Source organism: Panulirus ornatus, chromosome 38, assembly GCF_036320965.1.
Source record: "Panulirus ornatus isolate Po-2019 chromosome 38, ASM3632096v1, whole genome shotgun sequence".
Classification (NCBI taxonomy): domain Eukaryota; kingdom Metazoa; phylum Arthropoda; class Malacostraca; order Decapoda; family Palinuridae; genus Panulirus; species Panulirus ornatus.
This window is the reverse complement of record NC_092261.1, coordinates 2,381,228-2,408,674: the sequence shown is the minus strand read 5'-3', so window position 1 is coordinate 2,408,674 and position 27,447 is coordinate 2,381,228. Positions and strand designations below refer to the sequence as shown.

Here is a 27,447-nt window from a genome sequence, read left to right as displayed (position 1 = left end):
TGACAGCTAGAGACTGAGTGTGAACGAATGTGGCCTGTTTTGTCTGTTTTCCTGGCGCTACCTTGCTGAAGCAAGGGGTAACAATGCTGTTCTCTGAGGGGGTGGGGTAGTGCCAGGAATGGATGAAGGCAAGTAAGTATGAATATGTACATATATATTTAAATATACATGATACCACACTAAGGTAGGAGGAAACTTTAGGGGGGTAAATCATTGATTTTTCCAGGATTTTATATTCTCTTCAATAAGATTCCTTCCCTTTCTCACCCTGTTTTCTTTTCAGGCTTATTGTCACTGTGAGGTGGTCTGACTGGAGCAAGTTGTCAACTTACTAGCCTAAATTTAGGTATCACTTGCTGAGGTAAGAAATTTTGAAGTAGCAAGCAAGGTAATTGCTCATTTTGCCTGTAGTTTGAATACATAACTGCTTCAGTTCTTCTAGGTACCCAGAACAGGAAACTTTATTGCAACTTAAAATGGTAACAATTATCTTCTGGAATTATGATCTCATTCCACAGAATAGGTTATCAGAAGGTGGGAAGTATCCTTACAGTGCTTGAAGCAGAGAAAATTTGTCTGATATAGCAGTTTTTTCCTAAAACATTTTCATTCGCAAAACAAGAAAAGGGTGAATAAAACCCATTTTGATATTGTTTTTTATAAAGCTACATTCTGGAACATATGAAAGGCCAAAGATTGCAGTATTCATTTTCACAGATTGAAATGTGCACATAATATTCAGGGAAAGTCCTGAATTATAAAATATGTTAAAGATGAACCCTATACAAGACAAAATTGCAGAGCAGGGATTCTAATAATGACATAAATATTGTAGGATTCCACAAAGCCATCAGGAAGGGTGCACTCAGCTTGGTGTTCCAGAAGTAAGTTAAACACATCTGTTGAAAAATGCAGCAGCTGAAGCACCCTGTTGATTCTCACTTATTAGGATTCTCCAAGACCTACAGATGCTGAAGCATCTCATTCACTCACTTAGAACATCATCCATAACAAAGGCTGATATGCAGGGAGTATTTGATTGTACGCCTACAGTACAATGTTGATAACCCAGCAGTGGGAGTGGGGAGAGTTTGGGTCATCTAGTGACCCATAGTGTCCCATGACAACAATTTTGTTGTTCTTTAATCCACACCCAGGCTTTAAGAAGCTTTATTCTGTAATTTCCTCCCAACACTACAAATCTGATGGTCAACCTGACATACTATCTAGCTTGACACATCACCTGAAGGATCTCATGAATCCCATTCATGGTAATTGACGGAAAGGATTCATAATCTAGCACATGATAAGTTCCATGACACAACATAAAATGGTCAGAAGAGTACACCTAAAATGTTTCATAAGGATTTATCTATGTATTTGAAACTTCACCCGTAGTCTTCCTGAACACCACAGCAGTGGTATTCTGTGACTTAATAGTAATAGCTGCAGTAATGTGACATAATGCAATGATGTGACAACTGTAGCCTCCATTTATACCATACATCAAGACTTGGAAACTGTTACATCAGTAAACTAACAACTTATACTGTAATTATGAGGACCATTATAAAATTGGCATCTACTACGACACAAACATGCACATTTTTATCAGCATGAAGCAACTTATTTGTTTAATGGTAGTAGTATGATACATTCTACAACCTACAAAATCAAGTAGCCCATTTTGAACATACCCAGATAAAAATAACAATGATCCTTGAACTTCAAATTGGTGGAATATCCACTGCCAGTTTGTATGTTGAGAGCACATAAACTGCAAATTATGCTCAAGCATTTTAATAAACTTACATTTTTTGTTCATTTCGTATTAGTCTACATAATGCTAATGCACATGGGGTTATGCACTTTTTACAAAATGACCAAGATTCGGCCCAAAATACAGGGCAGAGTTGGCAGTGCTGCTCATCATAATAAGCTCAGATGGTTAAAGAGATGATCATGCTTGCATGAAAAGGATTGGACTAGCTAACTTCAAGTTGTCTAAAAAAAGAAATGTCTTCTGTGGAAATTTGTGTAGAGATCTGATAAAGGGTGACATCACTTTCATCATGAAATGTAAGTTAGCATCTTTCTCTTTGCTCACAAAATACCACAGTCATTTAGAAAAGAAACATGTAGAGCCATTCTTCCAATCTGAAAACCATTATAGCACCTCATGGGAAGTTTCAAAATCCATTTCTTGTATTTGTAAAGGTAGACAAGTTATTATATCTGACCATTCATACAAAACATCATTACATAGATGTGATGGACACCAGTAGCCATAAGCTGTTTATAAGAGATACAATCAAGAAATCTAATAATGTTTAGTTATAATACATCAATCATATGTCATGCTATGTGGACCCATCTATGCCAACCATTTGGAATTATCAGAAGGCACCATTCTCACCAACCAACAATATATCAAACTGTTATACAGCCAGATTTTATATGTTAGAAAAATTCTGTAAGGTTAAAGGTGGCAATGTTTGAAGATATAGTAGTCCTGACAGTGTTGTACAGATGCAAGTCCTTGGGCCTTGGATACAAAAGAAAGAGGATGGAGATGTTGGAAATGAAATGCTTGGGGACAGCATGGAGAGAGCTGTGGTAATGAGCACAGTCTGATCGAGAGGGCCAATTTCCTTGTGCTGAAATGACTCGGGCACATAGAGAGGATAAATGGAGAAAGACTGACTAAGAGAATCAACATGTCAGAAGTGTTAGGAATAAGGAGGAGTGGGACATTGTAAAGGAGATGTAGGGATGGAATGAAGGAGGCTTTTGGGTAACAGGGCTCAAACATTCAGAGAGGCAAGGCATGAATTTGAGAGAATGAAGTGAAGGTATGTGATATGATGGGGAAACATGCCATCAGTGGGCTGAACTAGAGCATATGAAGGAGTCAAGATTAACCATTGTCTAGTCTGCGGGGCTTGGTCGTGGATGGTAGATTCCGGTTTCAGTATATTATACATGGTAGCTAGAGATTAGGTGTGTTGGATGGAGGCCTTTGTTTATTCTTGGTACTACCTTGCTAAAGTGGGAAAGGAAATTAAGACAGAAAAACAGGAAATGTTCCTTCTTTTGTTAAAGTGAAAACTGGAGGGGACGATTTCCAACCCACCTGCACCCTCCCCTTCTAGTTGCCTTTTACAACATGCAGGGAGTATGTGATAAGTGAGGATATTCCCTCAAAGGCCCAGTCCTCTGTTCTTAACGCTACCTTGCTATCGCGGGAAATGGCGAATAGTACGAAAGAAAAAAAGAAAGAGTATTATTATTATTGTATTTTATTATCTGTCAGCGGATGGAACCATGGAAGCGGAAGTGGATCATAGGGTGGGGGAGGGGGCGAAAATTTTGGGAGCCTTGAAAAATGTGTGGAAGTCGAGAACATTATCCCGGAAAGCAAAAATGGGTATGTTTGAAGGAATAGTAGTTCCAACAATGTTGTATGGTTGCGAGGCGTGGGCTATGGATAGAGTTGTGCGCAGGAGGATGGATGTGCTGGAAATGAGATGTTTGAGGACAATGTGTGGTGTGAGGTGGTTTGATCGAGTAAGTAACGTAAGGGTAAGAGAGATGTGTGGAAATAAAAAGAGCGTGGTTGAGAGAGCAGAAGAGGGTGTTTTAAAATGGTTTGGGCACATGGAGAGAATGAGTGAGGAAAGATTGACCAAGAGGATATATGTGTCGGAGGTGGAGGGAACGAGGAGAAGAGGGAGACCAAATTGGAGGTGGAAAGATGGAGTGAAAAAGATTTTGTGTGATCGGGGCCTGAACTTGCAGGAGGGTGAAAGGAGGGCAAGGAATATTATTATTATTATTATTATTATTTTTATTTTTTATTTTATTTATTTATTATTATTATTATTATTATATTATTATTATTATTATTATTATTTATTATCATACTTGATCGCCATTTCCAGGGTCATCGAGGTAGCACCAGGAAAGAAACAGATGAGGAAGAGAGAATGTTGGGGAGAAGAAGTGGTGGGAGTAAGTGAGCTTCGAAAGGAGACTTGTGTGAGGAAGTACCAGGAGATTGAGTGTTGAATGGCAAAATGTGAGAGCAAGTGATATGAGGGGAGTGGATGAGGAATGGGGTGTATTAAGGGAGGCAGTGATGGCTTGTGCAAAAGATGCATGTGGCATGAGAAAGGTGGGAGGTGGGCAGATTAGAAAGGGTAGTAAGTGGTGGGATGAAGTAAAGTTAGTGAAAGAGAAAAGAGAGGCATTTTGATGATACATGCAAGAAAGGAGTGCAAATGACTGGGAGATATATAAAAGAAAGAGGCAGGAGGTCAAGAGAAAGGTGCAAGAGTTGGGGCAAGATAGTATCATTTAACTTTAAGGAGAATAAAAGGACATTTTGGAAGGAGGTAAATAACATATGTAAGACAAGAGAACAAATGGGAACATCAGTGAAGGGGGCAAGTGGGTAAGTAATAACAGGTAGTGATGAAGTGAGAAGGAGATGGAGTGAGTATTTTGAAAGTTTGTTGAAAGTGTTTGATGATAGAGTGGCAGATGTAGGGTGTTTTGGTTGCAGTAGTGTGCAAAGTGAGAGGGTCAGGGAGAATGGTTTTGTTAAGAGAGAAGAGATAGTGAAAGCTTTGCAGAAGATGAAATCCAGCAAGGTGGTGGGTTTGGATAGTATTGCAGTAGAATCTATTGAAAAATGGGGTGACTGTGTTGTTGATTGGTTGGTAAAGATATTTAGTGTATGTATGGATCATGGTGAAGTGCCTGAGGATTGGCAGAATGCATGCATAGTGCCATTGTACAGAGGCAAAGGGGATAAAGGTCAGTGTTCAAACTACAGAGGCATAAGTTTGTTGAGTATTCCTGGGAAATTGTATGGGAGGGTACTGATTTGAGAGGGTGAAGGCATGTACAGAGCATCAGGCTGAGGAAGAGCAGTGTGGTTTCAGAAGTGGTAGAGGATGTGTGGATCAGGTGTTTGCTTTGAAGAGTGTGTGTGAGAAATATTAGAAAAGCAGATGGAATTGTATTTGGCATTTATGGATCTGGAGAAGGCATATTATAGGATTGATAAAGATGCTTTATGGAAAGTCTTAAGAGTATATGGTGTGGATGTTGAGTTGCTAGAAGCAGTGAAAAGCTTTTACCAAGGTTGTAAGGCTTGCATACGAGTAGGAAGAGAGGAAAGTGATTGGTTCCCAGTGAATGTTGGTCTGCGGCAGGATGTGTGATGTCTCCATGTTTGTTTATTTTGTTTATGGATGGGATGGTTAGGGAGGTAAATACAAGAGTTTTGGTGAGGGGCGTGTATGCAGTATGTTGGGGATGAGAGGGCCTGGGAAGTGTCAGTTGTTGTTTGCCGATAATACAGCTCTAGTGGCTGATTCAACTGAGAAACTGCAGAAGTTGGTGACTGAGTTTGGGAAAGTGTGTGAAAGGAGAAAGTTGAAAGTAAATGTGAATAACAGCAAGGCTATTAGGTTCAGTAGGATTGAGGGACAGGTTAATTGGGATTTAAGTTTGAATGGAGAAAAACTGGAGGAAGTGAAGTGTTTTAGGTATCTGGGAGTGGACTTAGCAGTGAAACCATGGACGCAGAAGTGAGTCACAGGGTGGGCGAGTGGGTGAAGTTCTGGAAATGATGAAGAATGTGTGGAAGGAGAGAATGTTATCTCGGGGAGCAAAAATGGATATGTTTAAAGGAATAACAGTTCCAACAATGTTATATGGTTGTGAGGTATGGGCTGTAAATAAGGTTGTACAGAGGAGGGTGGATGTGTTGGAAATGAAATGAGGTGGTTTGATTGAGTAAGTAATGAACGCATAAGAAAGATGTGTGGAAATAAAAAAGAGTGTGGCTGAGAAAGCAGAAGAGAGTGTGTTGAAATGGTTTGGACATATGGAGAGAATGAGTGAGGAAAGATTGACAAAGAGGATATATGTGTCAGAGGTGGAGGAACAAGGAGAAGTGGGAGACCAAATTGGAGGTGGAAGAATGGATTGAAAAAGATTTTGAGCAATTGGGGCCTAAACATACTGGAGGGTGAGAGGTGTGTAAGGATTAGAGTGAATTGGAACGATGTGGTGTACCAGGGTCGACATGCTGTCAGTGGATTGAACCAGGGCATGTGAAACATCTGGGGTAAACCATGGAAAGGTCTATGGGGCCTGGATGTGGATAGGGAGCTGTGGTTTTGGTGCATTATACGTGACAGCTAGAGACTGCGTGTGAACGAATGTGGTCTTTTCCGTCTGTTTTCTTGACACTACCTTGCTGAAGCAAGGGGTAGCACTGCTGTTTCTTGTGAGGTAGGGTAGCACCTGGAATGAATGAAGGCAACCAAGTATGACTATGTACATGTGTATATATATGTGTATGTATATGTATGTATATGTTGGTATGTATATGTATGTATATGTTGGTATGTATATATATGTATATGTCTGTGTCTGGGCATTTATGTATATATATGTGTATATGAGTGGGTGGGCCATTCTTCGTCTGTTTCCTGGCACTACCTCACTGACGCAGGAAATAGCGATTAAGTATGATAAAAATAATAGAAATATAATATATTTAGTAATTATTTCTTGCCCCAGGAGTCCCTTCTATCCTTATGAGGCTTCTGCAGCCTTCAGGAAGCTAGCCATGTCCACCAATTGGGACCATGGCATCATAAAGTTGTAAAGTTGTGTATGAATCTGTGTGCAGAGAGTGTAGGGCAGTTGAGTAATATGTACGTGGTGTCTCGTTTGTGGTAGTTGCATTGTGGGCATCAGGGGTCTTGGGATATATTGAAATGGTGTTTGTAGTGTCGTAGTGATGGATAGTGAGCAGAGCATAAGTGAGAGTATGACTCATGCTTGTCTGGGGAGTGTGGTTTCTGATGGGTGTATTTCTGGTGGGTTGGAGGTTAAGACTGATTTAGGAAGTCGTTTGTTTAATGCTTGTCAGATTATTTCAGTGTGTATGTGTTTTGCCGTAGTTGTGTTTATTAGGGGTGGGGAGATCTCTGATTATAGGTTACTAAGCTGTGAGGTAAGGTTAAGCTTTTTAATTCTACTTGGGGATTGCTCATTAGTTATAGAGTGGTTTGGGTGTGAGGGATCTAGTGCTGTTGCATAGAATTGGATGTTGAGCATGTTGAGATGGGTCTGTACTGGGAGGATCTTTGTTCCATTATGAAGCTGTTGAGTGTTTGTAGTTATTAGGCAGCCAGTGATTGTTTTGAATGCACTGTTTTGTGTGGTTTCCAGCTTTGTTATATTTGCTTTGGAGAGGGTGGAAGATCAGGCAGGTGAGACAAAGCTTAAGGTGGGGTAGATTAATTGTTTTCTATAAGATGTTGAGGGATTCTTTTTTTGTCCAGATCTGGTGCCAGTTAGAGTTTTGTGGTCATATAGTTTGTGTGTTATTTCTATGTTATTGTTACTGGTGTGGGGACTAAATGTCATGTGTGTATCATACGTGATGCCTGGAATGATGGGTATGATTTATTCACTGGGAGAGACTGTCCATTCAAGGTGACTGGAAGGTATTAGCTGAAGTCTAGTGTGTCTGGGGTTAAATGAATGATTGAAGACTTCTGAGGAGATGCAAACACTTTTGTTCTGGGTGATCCATTGTTCCATTGTAGGGTGTAATGCTGCATGTTTCATGTTACGGTTCAGGATGTTAACAGTGATGTTTTGTGAGGTCATCTGCATACAAGAGGACCTTCATATTGAGGTTTGCCTGAGGAATGGGAAGTTGTGCTGGAAGAGATAGAAGTGTTGGGAAAAACCTACTTCTTAGGGAAGTCTGGTGTAAAGTTTTAGTGTTTCAGAAGTGAGGCCATTGTGAGTGACTGAGGCATGGCTGCCAGCATGAAATTGGCCAACCATTTCTTGTCTTTGTTGTGGAAGGTGGTGTCAAGTATTTTTTGTGTGAGGATGTGTCAGGGTGCAGTGTCAGGTGCTTTGTTGATGTCTGTTGCCATTAATAATGTGCAGAAGGGGGATGTGCTTGGCTGAATCCATCTAGAATGTGTTGTATGAGCTCAGTGTTTAGTGTGGTGGTAATGTTTGGGGCTAATATCAAGCTATTTAGGTGCAAGTAGTATGTTTTGTTTGAATCTGTTGTGGATCATTTTTCACAGAATTTGGATATTGAGGATAAAAGTGATATATAGGAGTAGGAGGAGGGGAAGTTGGATGGTTTGCAGGGATTTAGGATTGTTATTATGTATTATGTTTCCAGATGTTAGAAATTTTGTTTTGTACCCAGGAGTAGTTGATGATATCTGTAAGTGCTTGGATTGCAAGATGACCTTATTATTTCCTGTGAAATTTTGATATGCTGTCAGTGCTTGTTTCAGGAGAGTGACCATATTATTTCATGTGAAATTTTGATATACTGTCAGGGCTTGTTGCAGGAGAGTTCTTAGAGGTTTTAATTGCATTGCTTGTATCAGTGAAAGTGAAAGGTTGGTGGCAGTTGTTTCTAGATGGATTTTGTGATGGTTTTTCATGACTTTTGCTTGTTAGGTGTGAGGTTGGTTTGTGGCTGATTTTTGAGTAGGTCTCATGAGTACATTTGTGTGCTGTTTGAGAGAAGGGATTTCATAGGAACGAGTTAGGAGTGCTTCACAAACTGGGGCTGGATTAGTCTAGTAAGTGTGGATCGTCTTTAATGTGTGCCAGATTTGGTCAGTGTATGTCTTGTGGTTCCCTGTATTGAAGAGAGTGCCAACTTGTAGCTTGTATTTTTGTGATTGGGTTGGTGATGGTATTATTTAGAGTGTGGATTTTTTGTCTGATTTCTGTTGATGATGAGTGGTTCTTTCTGGACTGATTTCTTTGTTTAATGAAGAGTGTAACTTGTGTGGAGAAATTTGGGTTATATTTCTTCCTATGTTTTTGTGGTATGTGCTTTTTCACTGCTTTGGTTAAAGATGTTAATTAAGTGTGAAATAGTATGATTTAAGGATGAGAAATCATCTATACTGAAGTTTGGAGTTCCATTTCCCTTGCATGCTTTACATCCTTCTGCAACCTCAGGCCCTAAGTACTTAAAACTTAATTCACTCCATTCTTCTGTCTCCAGTTCAGTCTCCACCTTTCTCCTTGTCCTCTCCACTTCTGAAAGATACTAATATCCTCTTTGTCAACCTCTCTTCACTCATTCTTTCCATATGTCCAAACCATTTCAGCAAACCTTCTTTAACTCCGTGAACCATACTCTTCTTATTACCACAACTCTTTCCCATCCTATCATTTCTTACTTGATGAACCTGCCTCATACCACTTATTGTCTTCAGACATTTGATTTTCACCACATTTACTCTCTTCCATACATTCTCATGCCTTACATCCAGAAAACACTGTGGGGACTACAGTACCTTCAACATCTTCATCTTTGCTCTCCCAGATAATGATCTTTCTTTCAAAATATTCCTCAATGTTCCCAGGACCTTCACCCCACGATTCTCCAGCTTCCGTGGATTTTGCTGCCATGTCCACTTCCAGATGTCTAAAACTCTGCACTTCCTCAAATTTTTTTGAATTCAAACTCACACCCCAATTAACTTGTTGCTCTCCATTGCAAAACCCAAAATCCTTGCTTTCATTCATAATCACTCTTAAATTTCTAATATTACTCACTTTCCTAAACTCAGACATGAGCTTTTGCAGTTAGTGACTTGATTCTGCCACTAGCACCATGTTATCAGCAAACAACTGACTCCTTTCCAGCTGCCTTGCCACATTTTATCATAAGGCTTTCACCACCTTATCTCACTTCACTGAATGACTTGCCTTAAGATTTCACTTTGTATAGCTCTCCAACCCAAATTCCCCACATCAGCCACTCTTTTAACAAATACATTCAACAATATTTCAAAGTACTCATCTCATCTCTTCACCTCATCTCTGCCCATTACCACTGCTCCATTTGTGCTCTTCACTGATGTTTCCATTTGTTTTCTTGTTGCACTTAGACTTGTTTTTTTCTCCTCCTTTGAAGTCATTTCATTATTTTCCCTGAAGTTTGGTGATACCCATTCACCCCAACTCTCATTTGGCCTCTTTATTGGCCCCTGTACCTATCCCTTGACTTCCTGCCTCTTCTTCTTGAACATCTCCCAGTCACTCACACTACATCCCTGTAAGTACGACTCATACACTTCTCTTTTATTTTTTACTGGCAATTTAACTTTGTCATTCCAATACTCACTACCCTTTCTCACTTTTACTTCACACCTTGCATATGTCACACACTTCTCTTGCACATGTCAGTATTGCTTTCCTAAATACCTTTCACTCCTCAGTCACTCCACTTGCTTCATTTTCTTTCACCTTTTGCCATTCTACACACAATCTCCTGGTATCTCTTTACACAAGCTTCTTTTCCATTATCATTTACTTTCAATGTCCTCTTCTCATCCTTTTATTAAATCTCTTTCATTGGTAATTTCTGATACAGACAGATGCAGAATGACCATTGATTTCTTCTTCATCTTTTCATATGAAGGCATATGATGATCAGTAGATCATGGAAAGGTTCAACTGTTTTTTGTATTTCTCAGAAGGAATCATACAGCAAGGGACAGTTATGGTATGCATGGAGTGATGTGCTATCAGTGGACTGAACCAAGGTTTATGAGGATATTCCCTGAAGGTAAATTGATGATCATTGGATTATGGAAAGGTTCAATTTTTGGTTACATTTCTGATCAGGAATCATTTAGCACTGACAAATTTGATTTGGGTAAATATTACATCAATTACCAGACTCAACCCTCATGCAGGTGAACTTATTCATCATCAAAGTACAAGAGGGTTAGTCTCATCAAGAGTCTTTTAGCTCCAAAGGAGTTTGCCATTTCCCATCTCCTTTTTGAAGCACTACCTTGAAGCTACAAGAGTTCCAAAAAGGAGGCCTTGGGTTTTATGATTATATCCTTTATATTTATCAAACAAGAAATTAAATGACTTAAAGCTAGGTATATATTATTAAGTAATAGTCCTTACATGGCTTCTGTCTCAGTTTCTTATGTACCTTTATTCAAATTCACAATAGAATGGCTTATTGTTTATCTTTGTGCATAGTGACTACATATGCACACCTTTTACGTAAATAAAAAATGATGTATAGAATACCCAGATTCTAAACTGATTATAAAAGTTGCATTGAGTATAGCTTGTGACTTTTAATTTTGGTTGCACTGTACTGAAACTTAATGCATTGCTGTACATCATATTGACAATATTACATTCTTGTCTGTTAAGGCTGTAGATTGCCCTTTTTAATATATTGTAAATGTCTTGCTACTAACCTTTCTTTGGCATCATGGGACACTATAACTCACTAACATGGTAAAATCCTGTGTAAACTCTCACCACACTTTTTGTTATCTTGTGATTGGAGGCTGTCTCTGATGTGCTTTCACAAATGTTTTGTTATGTGACATGTGATTCTTTTGAGACTTGTAGTAGTGACTGTCGCTTCCTGTTATCTGAAATGGACTCCATTTATTTTGTTAATAAAATCATTTACAAACTAGCCTATTTCTTCCTCCAAACTCACCCTCACCCACTGTTCCACTATGTACCATTGCCTCACCACCCACCATTAACCCACTACTACAACACATTCACTGATCACTGCTCCAACACCCACTACCCCTGCTCTGTTTCTCACTAACATTACTCTATCAGGTATTATCATAGCAAAGTTCACTATCATTACTCTATCATTTGTCCCATTACCTCCTCTCATTTATTGCCAAAACCTAGGTTTGTCATTTCCACACCACTTACTACCATTATTTCACCACTTGTGAAAGCAGTGGCACACATCCACTCTGTTAATCCCTATCACTATCTGTTCCTACTACCACTGCTTTGCCCCACCTTATCTTTGTCCCACTCGTCACTACCACCATTTATCACTGGTTAGTGTAACACTACCCATTACCACCATATCATTGCCTCTTTTTGCAATACAACCTACTACCATTGCTCCATCACCCATTACTGCAACAGAGCTAATTACTTCTGCTGTACTACATGTTATTTCAACAGAATTCTACCATCACCTGTTGTTGCAACATAGCCCAATACTATGGCCTCAACTGCCTTTTACCATCCTTCACCACCTGCTGCCATTGCCTCAATATTTAGAACTACTGTTATGCCATCTGCTTTTACAACACAGACCAGTGGCACTGCTTCACCACCTACTAGCTCTGCTCCCCAGACCATTGCTGTTGCTCCACTTTTCTACTATCTCTGCGATTCAGCTTTCTACCACTGATTCACCACTTGCTACTGTGGTCCAACTCCAATGCTGCTCTTCCACTTACTCCCTCTGTTCCATTTATAGCAACTGCTCTGTCTTTCAAACCATTATTCCACCATTTGTGCTGCTGTTTCTTGTACTACCTCTGTTTTCTTGGTATTTCCACTGCTGCTATTGCAACATAAACCACTAACATTGCTTCAACTCTCTCCAACACCCACTACTAGTCTGCCACTTGCTGCTAATACTCCATCCCTCCTACTCAGTACCACTGAACTACCTACTACTGTTGCTTACCAGTGCTCTGAAACCACTTCATCATCACCCTCTAAAACTGCATTACTGCCCACTTCCTCTTTTTACTACCATTGCCATATGATCCACTGTCTCTTCACAGCACATTACCTCGTTTCTGTCATCAATTATTCCTAATTTACCATTTGTGACCGACCATTATTTCCTTGTGACCTACCTCTACTATCACATCCATCATCACTGTTCTATATACTACTGTTATTGTCTGCCATTATCCTTGTCTCATTACCACAGCACTATTACTGTCCTGTCACTAGCTGCTCCTACTTTATCATCTACTGCAAATGTTCTGTCACCTGCTGTCATGGTTTCATCACATTTTGCTTATTCTGTAACCCACTACCACTCCACAGTCATTCCACCCATAGGCATTGGTCAGCCACTCAATACCACTACTTCTCAAATCATTTCCTCCTCACCATGTATTACTGCTCATTACCAATCTTAACACACACACACCCATTAGTTGTTTCACTACCTGTTACCACTGCAATAGCCTCCACAAATACTGCCTACATTCTTTTTCCCACTACTGCTGTTTCACCATCCACGACTTACTTCACCATGTCCTCCTACTGTTCTACCATACAAAGTCAATGCTTTATCTTCCACTATTGCTGCTTCATCATCAATTGCAACTGTTCCATGGATAACCACTACTGCTTTATCATCCACTCCCACTGTTCTTTATCCACCATCCACTGCTACCACTCAACTGTCCACTGCTGCTGATGTTTCATCACCCATCACCACTGTTCCACCATCCATTAACATTACTTTATCTTCCAATACCTCTGCTGCACCATCCACTAGCACAACAAGTACTAAATTTGTTCAGTTTCCAGTGTTACTGTACTACCATCCATTATTGCCATGGGTAGTTACTACAACCATTACTTCACAACCAGTCATTTCTCCACCACCCACTTCCACTGTTCCAGTGCCTACTTCCTTTTATTTACTGTGTATTACCTGTGACAAGTGTTCTATACCCACTACTCCATCATTTACCACAACTGCTTCACCATCACTTAACACTACATCACCACCCCTTATCACAGCTTCATCTCTGATCCATCAGTGCTCCATTACCCTTTAAAAGTGCTCCATCATCCACTTCCTCTATTCTACCCATTATCATGGCTCCATCAACTACTACTGTTTCTGCAATACACAATCACTGTTGCTTCATCATTCTACAGCCTTAAAACAACTACTATTGCTTTATTACACCATAGCTCCAACACCCACCACTGTTATGTCACAGTTAGTCATTATAATTTCTTTGCCCCTTTCTCAAAGCCACTAAACTCCCTTACAATATGAAAATTCAACTCCTTGAGTACAGGATATAACTAAACTTGACTGCTGTAAGACAATCCATCCAGTGCAATAAGTTGTAAAGGATTAATCTTCTATTAGTAGTGAAAAGCATTGTAGATATACATTAAAAGTTCATAATGCAGTAAACAGAAGTGTTGAAAAGAAATGGATGACTTCTAGGCTGTAGTGATTCCAGATAAAATGAATATTAGGGCTTTTATGGAAATGTGTTGGAAATAGAAAAACTATTATTTATATTGTGAAAGAGACCCAAGAGTTAGCAGTGCACTGAACTCATCATCAGAACATCACAGGAAGGATCATGAGGGAAGCATGCTAAAAGTATCATCCAATGCCACTCCTCCAATATCTCATACCAATATTCCATCACATGGTCCCATTCTTCACCAGCCATGACCACTACACCACACACTGTCACTAATGAACTACCCCATATTATTATACTGTGTCTTTACTACTATTTCACCATTTACCAATGATTTACCATCTGCCACCACTTTATCCTTTGAGTCCAAACTTTCTCTTCCCTTAGTAGCCAAGTGTGAGTGGAGAGCTTGTGAGCAGTTCAGGCTTGGCTATAGCAGGTTTACCTTAAGAGCTGCAGTAATGCACAGGATGCTTACAGAATAAAACAGAAAACATCTATATATTAGAAGCTACTATCATACAGTTAAACCATGTTATGGAGGCCTCAGTTTAACTGCACTTCCATGAGGAAACAGTAATATACACCTAGTGCCGTTTGTGGCATATTAGAAAAACAAATTATATTTGACTAAAGACATTACAAAGTGTCTACAGAACCAATGATTAGCTGTTGGCAAAGGAGATTCTGCCGAGTGCATCTGGAGGCTGGGAATAACAAAGCCTGACTGTAAACTACATAACTGGAGCTAATATTAAGTAAATCAAATGTTAACAAGAGGGATCAAAAGATAGTATATAACCTCTTTACCAGTAATTTCAATGCTTTAGTATTGCTGATACATAGATAGTGCATACAAAGTATTTTTGATATATTATGATCACAAATCAGTACTAGATAAGGAATATACATACCATGAGGTATTTTAATGTTAATCAGCTACTGTTACAAAAGTGCTGAACACAGCATCTTGAGCACTTTGGGATGATCACCAAGGCTTCATAGCAACCATATATACTTATAAAACTTGGTAAAATATTATACTTTTCTCTGTACAACATAAAAGCTCTCTAATCTTCTTTGCTTCCAATCTTAGGGGATCACCCACTCATCAGTAGCTTAGCTGAAATGGAGCTTGCATACTGAATCCTTTTCATTTATGGTACATAACAGAGCTTAGAAAATATATCCATAATGCACTGTTTCTGGGTTGTCTAAAAGAATATTGTAGCTGCCACAACCTCCTGTACAGGAATAGAGTCCCATTGGCACTTTGGATTCGATGTAGAACATTCTGAAACATGCCACGGCTCATCAAAGTACAGCAAGACACTGAGGCTATCATTTTGCTGCATGAAATATATTATTTTCTCATGAGATTTTTTTACATGCAACACACTGATCTCTTTACTGTATAGACACTAGAAAATTCCTTTCAGAAACCACACATCGTTAGGGTTCTTGAGGAATCATGATGGCAAGGTGCCATACTTACTAAAAGTTATGTATTCCAGTATAATTATGCATTTATACACTTTGGTGAACTGCTCAGCTGATGAGTATTCACAGTGCGAACATTAGTTATTCAGAGTTCTTGCATAGTGTGGGTGCACTGAAGGGTATCCTTACTGCGTGCTCAGAATTGCATTTGAGGATTTCAGTGATGCTTGAAGTGTATGGATGCATTTGTTGTGGTGTTGTAATGCAGTATGTTGACTTTATTATATATATATATATATATATATATATATATATATATATATATATATATATATATATATAATATATATATATATATATATAAATAATATATATATATATATATATATATATATATATATATATATATATATATATATATATATAATCATATCCATCCTATGTATACATAATGACACATTTTCTTTTACTGCATTATGCAATGCACCAGTGCATATCCTTCCTGTCTGCATAGTGAAGTACACTTTGCATGTTTTCTGCAACACATCAGTAATGTGGATGCATTTGTATGTCTTTAGTACATGCATAGTGTGTATAATTTTTTTTTCAAGTCTCTTTGTCGATAGACCTTGCCAACCAAGAACCCAGTGTGTGACTGATAGGTGTGCATACAAGAGCTATTTATCAAAATATATTTCTATCATTCTATACTGATAATGCAGGAACTCCCAGTGTCACTGTGATAGTTGTGAAGAGATCTTAATTATTCTATCTATGCTGAATAAGAAAATAGAATAGTAAGTACACAGATTCATTGCTTTAACTGGGTGTCCTTGCCAATGCATTTTAGAAAGAAATGATGACATATAAATTGTGGTGACCAGTAATGGATGTGTTGGGTCTTCCACTTCTCATTTACATAAATGTGTCCCATATCAAAAATGTTCAGACAAACTTGAGTGTGATATATGCTGATTGAGCTATTATTTTGAAAGGTGTAAGGTATTTCCTGTTTCAGAAGCAATGTTGCTGAAATGTTTGTATTTTGGTTATCATCAAAATACATCCCATCTGCAACTTCTTTGTCCATTAACTGACAATGTAAAAAAGTACTTTCTATTCTTAGGAACAAATTGTTGTTTTCAGTGTGTTAGACAAATATTGTGAATGTATGTGTGTGTGTGTGTGTGTGTGTGTGTGTGTGTGTGTTCCCTTAAAAGTAATAACAAAACAAGTTTTATATAATATAACTACCTTTGCAAAGCATTACCACTGATAAAAGTGGAAAATTAAAACATATAGTGGGTTAGAAACAACAGAATTCCCTTCATCTGAAGAGGTATATTTCATGAACTGCACTCCTGAAAATGATTTAGTCCACGTTGTGAACTATAGTACATGATATGGAGAAAGAGAAATACTTATAACTGAATTTCATATCTAAGTCCAATCTGATTTTTTTGTTATATCAAAAACCAGATGGGATATGCCAAATTCACACTAATGATGTTTGCCAGATACCATAAGGATAATAGTCATATTAACCCCTCATAAGTTTGGTATTTTCTAACCAAAGTAAGAGAACAAAAATCTGTGTATTCATAAATATAACTTCACAGTTACTGGTATTTCATCGAACCTATGTTAAGACGACACTTCATATTCCATTACACTTTAGTGGGAGCCAGCCACAGTGTTAAAGCTTGATCTTTGCATTATCAATCAATGCAGGCTCAAGCTATGTACGTAGCACAGTATATGGTCACACAAACTTCATTTTTTCCTTAGCCCATCTTATGCACTATGTATTATACAACTGAGAAGTCATTTGTGATTGTCATTGCTTTTAGCACTTATATTGCCAACTGCAAATATTAATTTACACAAACAATACACAACAAAACTGCTCTCCAACTAACATTCTTTTCACTTTATATCACTCATTGTTTGTATGTAGGTTGGAACTTTTTATTTATTCACTGAATGTAAAGAAAGTTTTTTCAAGAACAGCAAAGAGGAAAGCCAGTTAGTTACTTATACACGTTGTTACCTTAAGAATATGCAACAATAATTTTCAGTCATATGGATAATGTGTGTTATCTGATTTCTTACTGGTTGGTGCTCACAATGCCAAAGTTTGCCACCATTGTAATGATGCTGATCTTGTACTGAATATTAGCCAATTCAAACACAGCAGACTTAAATCTCAAAAGAGAATGCCATTAGCGATAGAATGTATGATGTATTATGACTGATATAAGTACACCATAAGTTAGCCACATGTATAGCAGATGTTAGCCTCCTTGAAGGGATCTGATGTCACGTTCACTGACTGTTTAAAATATGGCAGGCAGCTGAATTATTCTCAACGTTAGCTATCTTAGCAGACTTATCTCTAGGTCACTGCTGATTTAGAATTATAACTTCAGGTATATTTGTTTATCTCCTGTAAAATTTGCAGTATCAATGGTGTTTAAAAAGGCTGTTGTAGATGTAACTACTTCCAGCCACCCTCAATAGGCTTATGTGCAACAGAAGAGCCAAAAACAGATGTCATCCATAAGCGAAGGTGGGGAGTTGATTGCTGAGTATCAGAGAGGCTGATCATCAGAAGAAGGAGAAGGGTGATAACGTGGGAAGGTAGGAGCTCGACCATCGTTATAGGCTGCTTTTAGCTCATCATAGCAAATGAGCATCAAGCGGGAGTTGAGCGATTTCCGACAGTCAGGGCAGATGCGTTTCTTCTTTTTCCGGTCTCCAGAAGTCATCAGATCTCTAACACATCTGCAAGTAAAACAGAAAAACATAACTTCTAAAAACTTAAGAAAGACCATTGATTCAAAGGGATGGTTTACGCTGAAATTTAAGGAATGACATCTATAAGGTATTTCTAAGCAACAGAACAGAAAATGTATGTTATGATGATAAAGAATGAGGAGGCGTAGTTTAACAAAGTACACTTTCAAATAATAAAGACAAAAATCATGGTGAAGAGACCAACCAAGAATAATAACAGAAACCCACCTAATAACAATGCAAGATGAAGCAGAACTTAGAAAAATATATTTCAGATATATGGAGATATGACACAAATAATAACTTCACAAGGTGTTTACATGACTGGAATCATAGCTCTTATTCGTTTATTATTTTCCTACCCATTATCATGGCTGTCTCAATGAAAATCTTTTTAATTCCTTAAATTCTGCATACTTGCTAGGAATTTCTGAATTAGTAGGTGCATGGATAGTTCAAAGTAAAGCAATTTCCTTGAAAGTCATGGATTTTCTAAGCAGAATTTTAAGTAAGTACACCAAGATTTATAAACTTACACATGCAAGTCTTCATGTAGGGTGCATTGTGTAAAAAATATTACCAAAATCTAGGAAATTCAATCAGTATTTAATTATCTCTTCATATTTTCATAGCTTTTACCTTACATGTAATGTATGAATAGCTGACCAAATCATAATCACAAATTGTGCAATTCTATAAATTCTAAATGGTGCTACAATATGAAACAAGTTAAGATCAGTTGCTGGAAACCAGTATCTAACTGGTTATCTGGGTGAATAAAATTTAAAGGAATATACCTAAGTTGTTTTAGGTTCTATAGCATGGTAACATTAGTTATGATGTTACCAATCCCAAACATTCAAAATGTGTGAAGAACAGTTGGTTAACTAAATACTGCCTTATAATATTAACTGAACTGAAAAGAACTCATAAAGAAATGTTACATTATCCACATTTAAATACATTAGTCAGCTTTTGGTACAGTATGAAAGAAAGGTTTGTAATGATCTGTGGATGAGGGCATTAATGTAGGAGGATTTTGCATGCTTACAGTTGTAATGGGAATGTTGAAGCTAATGTTATGAAAATAATATGGGTAATAAGAGGGTATCAAATAAGGTAAGAGAAAAAGTAGATAGTATTTTGAATTTAGGGATGTAAGAGAATAATTCAAAGAATAAATACAATTAGTAGATGCATAGGTCTAAGTGAAGTGAGATAAAAGAAGATTGGGTACTTTTTAATGGACTATGAAAGTGGTATGGAAATATAAAAGCAGATATACTGAATGTCTCTAAGTAATAGAAAGAAGGTGAAGGATGTCAGGTGAGGCTTCAGGTGAGGAGGGATGAACTAGAAGAGCAGGAGTGTGAGAGAGGTTAAAATAGAATATGTCTAGTAGCTACACTGGATGTGAAAAAAAGGGGATCTTAGAGAGAGAAAGAGAGAGTTAGGAAAGATTGACAAAGAGAATATACATGTCAGAGGTGGAGGGAATAAGGAGAAGTGGGATACCAAATTGGAGGGGGAAGGATGGAGTGAAAAAGATTTTGAGCGATCGGGGCCTGAATATACAGGAGGGTGAAAGGCATGCAAGGAATAGAGTGAATTGGAACGGTGTGCTATACTAGGGTCAACATGCTGTCAGTGGATTGAACCAGGGCATGTGAAGCGTCTGGGGTAAACCATGGAAAGTTTTGTGGGGCCTGGATGTGGAAAGGTTGATGGTAGGCAGAAAGGGATAAAACAAGATGGGGTTGATATTGGAATTGTGGAGGTATGCCAGGGCTATGATTGTGTTGAGGAAATTCTGCATGTTGTGTAATTGAAGTAGGGATGTGTGATGTAAATAGAAAGTTCACAGTGAATGATGAAATAAAGAGGAAAAACATTTAAAAATTTGGAAAGGTTATAGTAGCAAGTGAAGTCAGAAGGAATGTTAAAAGGAAAGCTAATCTAATGAAAAGGTTCTTTCATGTTAAATTTGTGAGGCAACTGAGGAAGCTGTGCATTTTGAAGGAAATGTAGGTTTTCATATTTTTATGGGTTTTCTTTATGTTGAAATTTCTTGAAATTTTTGTTGATATATGTGAATGAGGACACTTGTTGAGGTGACATACTTGGCATGGAAGATATGAGAGCATGGGAGGGCATCAAGGGAGTTGCCACCCTGGTCTCCATAACGCTCTCCACAGACACCACAAACCAATTCCATTTCCTCTGTCAGACATGATGCCAGTCGTTCCTGCAGTGAATTGTTCTCCTCATCATTGAGAATCCGGTACAGCTCAGCCAGACGCAAATGTGCTGACCTCATTATCAACTAGAAAAGAAAGAAAATCATGAGTATGTAGATTGTAGAAAAAATAGAACATGATAATTACCTACTCTGAGTGTATACACAGACTGAGTGTACAAGCAGTATCAAGGAGAAAATGCTTTTTATAACATCAAGAGAGAAAAAGACTGCAAACAGACACTACTGTATAAGTAGAAATGGCTTTCATCTGGCAGTTAGAGGATATAGCAGTGCATAAGAGGGAAAACTTGGGGGTACTGAAAAAGGAGTGAAGAGCAACTGTGACATGAGTAAAAAACAAAACAAAAGTGTTTCAAAATTAACAAATAAGCCAAATGTGCAAGTTCTGAAAATGTGTTGAAAAATGCAGATCCATTATAAACAATGATAGTGGTGATCCTGAATGTATGGCAAATTATACATTTTTTCGAGAAGTACAAAAGGTAGGCTTACCTTGCAACCAAGTGAGGAGGCTAAGTCAATGACTTTATTATTGATTTCAAGAGGTCGGCAGTCACAAATCTTGGACTGTCGACGCATGAGGCCTAGTGTTTTGGCCATGCCATTGAGGGCAATTAGCTGTCCATAACGGTCCTCAAGGTGTATCATTAACTGCATACTTGCTTCATAGCGTTTGTATGCCCGCTGGAATATAGTCCAAACTCAACTTACAAATGTTATGTCAGCTACTAATAAAACGGTAATTTCATAGGTCTTAATAACTGTAAGAAAGTAGATGTTAAGGTAATGCTTATGTTTATTAAACGTTTATCAATTTTATGCTGAAAGTAAACGTTAAGGTCAATTGGCTGTAGCTTCCGAAGTTATTTCGTGATGAATGAGTTTACGATAAAGATTAGGAATAGTTTTGGTAGGATAACATTAATGGCATTTTTTTTTTATCACTGTAATATGGAATAAACAATATCTGAGATATTCTGAAACTGTGCATCACTCGCTGACTGTTATCAGGGATATATGAAAGAAGTGAAGTGTTTTAGATATCTGGGAGTGGATCTGGCAGCGGATGGAACCATGGAAGCGGAAGTGGATCATAGGGTGGGGGAGGGGGCGAAAATCCTGGGGGCCTTGAAGAATGTGTGGAAGTCGAGAACATTATCTCGGAAAGCAAAAATGGGTATGTTTGAAGGAATAGTGGTTCCAACAATGTTGTATGGTTGCGAGGCGTGGGCTATGGATAGAGTTGTGCGCAGGAGGATGGATGTGCTGGAAATGAGATGTTTGAGGACAATGTGTGGTGTGAGGTGGTTTGATCGAGTGAGTAACGTACGGGTAAGAGAGATGTGTGGAAATAAAAAGAGCGTGGTTGAGAGAGCAGAAGAGGGTGTTTTGAAGTGGTTTGGGCACATGGAGAGGATGAGTGAGGAAAGATTGACCAAGAGGATATATGTGTCGGAGGTGGAGGGAACAAGGAGAAGAGGGAGACCAAATTGGAGGTGGAAAGATGGAGTGAAAATGATTTTGTGTGATCGGGGCCTGAACATGCAGGAGGGTGAAAGGAGGGCAAGGAATAGAGTGAATTGGAGCGATGTGGTATACCGGGGTTGACGTGCTGTCAGTGGATTGAATCAGGGCATGTGAAGCGTCTGGGGTAAACCATGGAAAGCTGTGTAGGTATGTATATTTGCGTGTGTGGACGTGAATGTATATACATGTGTATGGGGGTGGGTTGGGCCATTTCTTTCGTCTGTTTCCTTGCGCTACCTCGCAAACGCGGGAGACAGCGACAAAGCAAAAAAAAAAAAAATATATATATATATATATATTCACTAATTTGAGCTTCCAGAATCTAAGGATTTAGTCACTATTACTAACGAAAAAGTAAATGACTAGACTTCACCTTGAGAGAACCTGATCTTAAGAGCACACCTGTTCACTGACATCTTACCTGGACATCCAGGCACTGCCGGTGGATGTCAGCCAAAATGGCTAGACAGCGGGCGTGAGTCGGCCGGTCCCCAGCAGTGAGAGCCATTTTGAGGGCATCCTGTATAAGGACGTTAAGGGCATAAGTAAAATTGATGTAGTGTATAAGTTTGGCAGACATAGAGAACTTCGGCAAGAGTTGAAAGCTGAAACGACCTGCTGACAGGCAGCAATCAAAGAAATATGAATGCTACAGCCATATCTGTAATCATTCTTCATTCTCAAAGGTAAAGTTTTGAGCAGACAAAGATTGTCGTAATTCCTATACATGCAGGTAAAGGTCCCTAGCTATTGTTGAAAATAAAAAGCGATGTATTGCCAACGCATGCAGTTTCCTGAACTCAGGAATTTGCTTCACTGCTATTGTACTTCAGCATGAGTTTTGGATTGAGATATTCAGAACGATCCTGTTGCACAGATAAATTCAACCACTTCTATATATGGCATTGAATTACGGAATATATAATCTTGCCATATTTTCTGGATCCTTCATTCGTCAAAAAGCAACTAATGCAATAGGGTTCAACATGATTTAGAACTAATGATGCCCTTAGATGTATGAATGATGGGTTCTTGATTAGAATATAATAAAATTAGCTGGTACCAGTCAGGCAAGCATAATAAGCCACATTAGCCTGTTACATATATCGCTAGAAAAACATTTAATGGTGAAACAAAAATTTAGCAAGGAAGAATTATGAATATATAACTATGAGGCATATTTCGTATACCTTTTTAAGGAAAAATATTGATATTGACAACATGTAATTGAAAGTGTTTAGAATACTCGTAGGTAACATTTTCTCGAAAAAAAAATCAGTTTTTAAAAGACTTTCCTCAAAAGCAATGTCTCGTCACTGATCAAGAGAATTCTATTTTTACAAGAAGGGAAGTTTGTCTACCTTGTGGAAGTTTTCAGTGTTGTGTTGATTTTTTATGAAGTGCTGATCAGAATGTACGAGTAAGGAATTGACCCGCAGTACCGGAAGGTCGCGGAAAAGCTGTTGAATTTGATGAATTGCGGCGTTTAACAGAAAATAAAGGAGAATGGAACGATACCTATGGGCAATGGATTCTCTTGTCTGAGGTAAACACAAATTTTAGTTTTAGTCCTTAATGATTCGTTGTTTGGTATTCGTAAATTGTATTTACGGTTGACTAATGTAGAACAACAGCATTATTCCTTCCCATAAGACTAATTATTATTATTGTGAATGGTTGTATAATGCCCGGTTATGAAGGAACCTTAATACAATATCACGTAAGTACATTATAGAAATAATAGTATTTTCCTTTATTTGATGAATCTACCGTTATTATAACATTAAATATCCGGGGAAGCTAGAATATTGTAATGTTAGTCTAACGAGGCTTCCATGGTGAGGGTGGCATGTAAAGTGTCAGTAAGTGGCAGTATTGATAATCACCAGTTGTTCCTCCAGAAATGTAGTTTATTGATTATAAAGGACTGTCTTTGAATAGAATTAAATGTAAAGATGATGCATACCTTCACGTGTACCATTTTCAACTGAAATTAACGTATAGATAGTAAAAGTGTAGGTTGGTTGTATAACTAGTAATATGTTTCACGTGTTTACTAAGCCACGGAGGTCGACTTAGGGTGCGTCACATTTCATTAGATTTCTCAGGGTTTTCCAAGGTAAGTTATGGTACGGTATGTAGAAGGGTGAACGCTGGCAGCAGCTTATGATTTACGGCTATTGATAGCCATTGAACAAAACATCAAAAAGACGGTCAGGATCATCGGTGTGTGTGTGAGACGTGTAGCCTTGGTCCTATACTTTATTTATTTGTCTCAAAGAAAACTGGATGGTAATCATACACAACTGAACAGACTGTGACTGATTGCCGAAGTGTAAGTGTTCATACCCGGTTTTCATCATTTTGACAAAGCTCAGCGTTGTTGTGTCTATCTCGTACTGTTGACAACTTGAACGCAAAGGTTGGTCCTTTGTCGCGCCCCTGGCCTTGCTCTTAAATAATAACTGTACTTCATGACAAAAAACTCACAATGAAATCTTAATCCACTGGTATTTGTAGGTAATGAAGCTTCGTAGATTACTTACACGTTGCGTAATTTCCGTTTCATCAAGAATATATGGGCGCAGGAAAAAAGTAGGGTTGGTTAGTAATTCATAACTACTTGTGTAAATGACTCATTTACAGTAGCTAGCTGGTGTTGGCCATGTTGAATGAGACATTGCGTGAACAAAGTTTCTAAAAACTGCTACCAAAACCCAAATAGAAAGAGAGGAAAAAATACAATTCTCATCATTTCATTCAATTGTTGTCCACTAGTAAGAGATGCTTGTAATGGTTACTGCAAAACAGAATTCATAAACCCCATATAGATAGATCGCAGGATGTTAGTATTTTTTGACTGACACCACCAAAGTCATACCTGTAGCAGCACCAGACACAGGAGAGCAATGTCAGGGCAACGGTAGCCACTTACCTGACAACAGTCCCGAGCCTCCTGTAGCCGCCCCAGTTTCCTCAGCGGCGTGGCCAGTGTCACTAATGATAGTCTCTGGAACCTGGAGTTAAGGTCGCATATGTGGAAGGTTTTAGAGAGCTCGAAGGCCTTAGCGCTGAAGGACAGGGACTTCTCGAAATCTTGCAGGAGGCAGAAGGTGTGCCCGAGTCCGCAATATACCTGAAGTTCCAGGGCCGTGTCATGGATGCTACGGGAGACCTTGAGAGCCAGCTCGTAGTGCTCGATGGCCTTGCTGAAGCTGGAATAGACGAGGTAGGTGTTGCCGAGGGTAAGATGGACGTAGCCGGTGGTGCGGGATTGATCACACTGGTTGTAGAGTGAGTGGCGGCAGTAGGAGACCGCCTTCTCCAGGTTCCCAAGCCTCTCGTTGCCCCGCGCTAACGTCAAGTACGCCTCAGCCCGCAGCATCGGCGAATCCATCTCGTTGGCGATGTCCAGTTGCTGGAACCCGAAGTCCAGCATCTCCCTGTGATCCAGGTAGAGACTGGTTGGTTACTACTAGGTATAACAAAAGTAAACTGATTGTGCTTTCGTAATAGGTGTCATGCTTTTGGTGCCAAAGTGTTACGCTTTAAGGACAAAAAAGTTGTGCTGTCGGCATCGTTACATCATTCTGTTAGCAGTGGGTCGTCATGCTGTTAATAGTGGGATATCACGTTGTCGTTAATAGTGATAGCGACAGGTATTACGTCAGTACTGGGGCTTCATCCCGTCAGTATTGGGACTTCATTTTGTCTCTTATTGGGTGTTGGTAGTGCTGATGTCAGTATAGGAATTGGTTGCCATGCTTTTGGTACTGGGATATTTTATCATTACTGGGGCATCATAGCCTAGCGGTAGCGCTCCCGCCTGTTGCACAGGGGTCCTGGGTTCGATCGTTGCTCTGTTGGAGGTTTGTATGTTATATGAAAGTACGCGTTCATCTGTACTTTGTTCGTATATATATGTATATATATATATATATATATATATATATATATATATATATATATATATATATAATTTTTATGATTTAAAGCTGTTTTGCTAGATATATGAATTATGAGTATATACCAGTGTCTGAACTGCAGTTTTTGATCGGAGAAAATGTTATATTCTGAATTCATATATTTCCCCATATCTTTGGGAAGCTCATCTTGTGATGTTTGATAGGTGGTTTCTAGGGTAGAGCACATATTTATGCCAGCATGGTTATGGTATATTGCATGGTTAAACTGTGGCTTTTTGAAAGTTAATATTGCAGTAGGAAACGTGCTTTGTGAACTAAGTGATGAATTTGACAGTCATGGGGTGCTTTTGTTTCTTTAGATTTTTCTCTCGCACAGGATTGAAATAATAGGCTTTTTGTTGGTCTTTCTTTTCCTAGCGCACGATTGAACTAACTTATAAAGTAAAAACAATTTTTGGAACTGATATGTTTCCCCGCCAGTCCCTGAAACTTTTTAAAAAGCAACAAGCTTATTTTTTTTAGCCACAATGTTCACGATTATTATTATTATTATTTATTATTGTTATTATTATTGTTAATATTAAACCCCTCGACTTGTTTACGAGGCTCTTGCAGCATTCAGGCTGCGCTCCCTGCGGAGCAGGGTAAGATGCGTTCCTTTTGAGCGAAAAGTTGCTTGATAACGTGTAAAAGAGCTCTGAAACTCCAGTTTAAACTTTCACTAGAAGTTAGTAGTTTGCAGTACCTTAGTAAAAGATCAAAACTTGGACTTTTAACCTCCACCCATGGTAAGTCTAATGATATAATTATAATATCAAACCAAGGTGGTCCAACAAATGGCTGCCCTTTGCTACATGACATCGTGTGCTGGTATGACTACTGTTCTGCAGTATTTCAGTTTTACTTTTCATTTGATAGTTCATTCATCGAAGTGAATTGAAACTCATACGCAGTGTTTTGCTTATGTGTGCCCACACTGGAAACTCTTAAGAAATATAAATTGTCGTCTTTTGGTATTTGGAGCAGTGAACTGGACCTTGGCTGAGATTGCTTGAAGTCTTGGCTAGAGATGATTAACTTTTAGGGAAGCTTGGTAGCCATAGCTGGCTGCAGAATAATGTGAGCTCGTTTAAGAAAAAAAGTTCTTTATAATAATGAATATCGGTTTTGAATATTATCTCCTTATGACATAAATTTATTTCTTCTAATTGCAGGCGAGTAGAATTTAACGTTTCTTCTCAAAATCGTCGATGTTTTCGATAATCCTTATATTCAAGCCTACTTTTTTTTCTTCTTTTTATAGGTGTTCGCCATTGACCTTTTTCTTTATTCTTCCTCTTTAGATACGGGGATTGTTGTAGAGGTGGTCTTGCGTTCATTGTTGTTTTCCAGTCTTTTATGCTGTGCGAGTGATGTT

General features: G+C 38.5%; 1 protein-coding gene across 4 annotated transcripts in view; it reads right to left on the bottom strand.

Moving 5' to 3' along the window:
• Positions 1-15,958: 15,958 nt before the first annotated feature.
• The window catches only part of LOC139760789 (43 kDa receptor-associated protein of the synapse), a 200,733-nt gene continuing 189,244 nt past the window's right edge, over positions 15,959-27,447 (bottom strand). For 3 of the 4 annotated variants that reach the window (XM_071684387.1, XM_071684389.1, XM_071684388.1), the window contains 5 exons: positions 25,040-25,543; positions 22,526-22,624; positions 21,070-21,261; positions 20,438-20,640; positions 15,959-18,305 (listed from right to left, as the gene is read on the bottom strand). In XM_071684387.1, the coding sequence (XP_071540488.1) occupies positions 18,113-18,305; positions 20,438-20,640; positions 21,070-21,261; positions 22,526-22,624; positions 25,040-25,543 (1,191 nt within the window). In that variant the 3' untranslated portion in view covers positions 15,959-18,112. The other variant, XM_071684390.1, reaches the window with a different exon arrangement.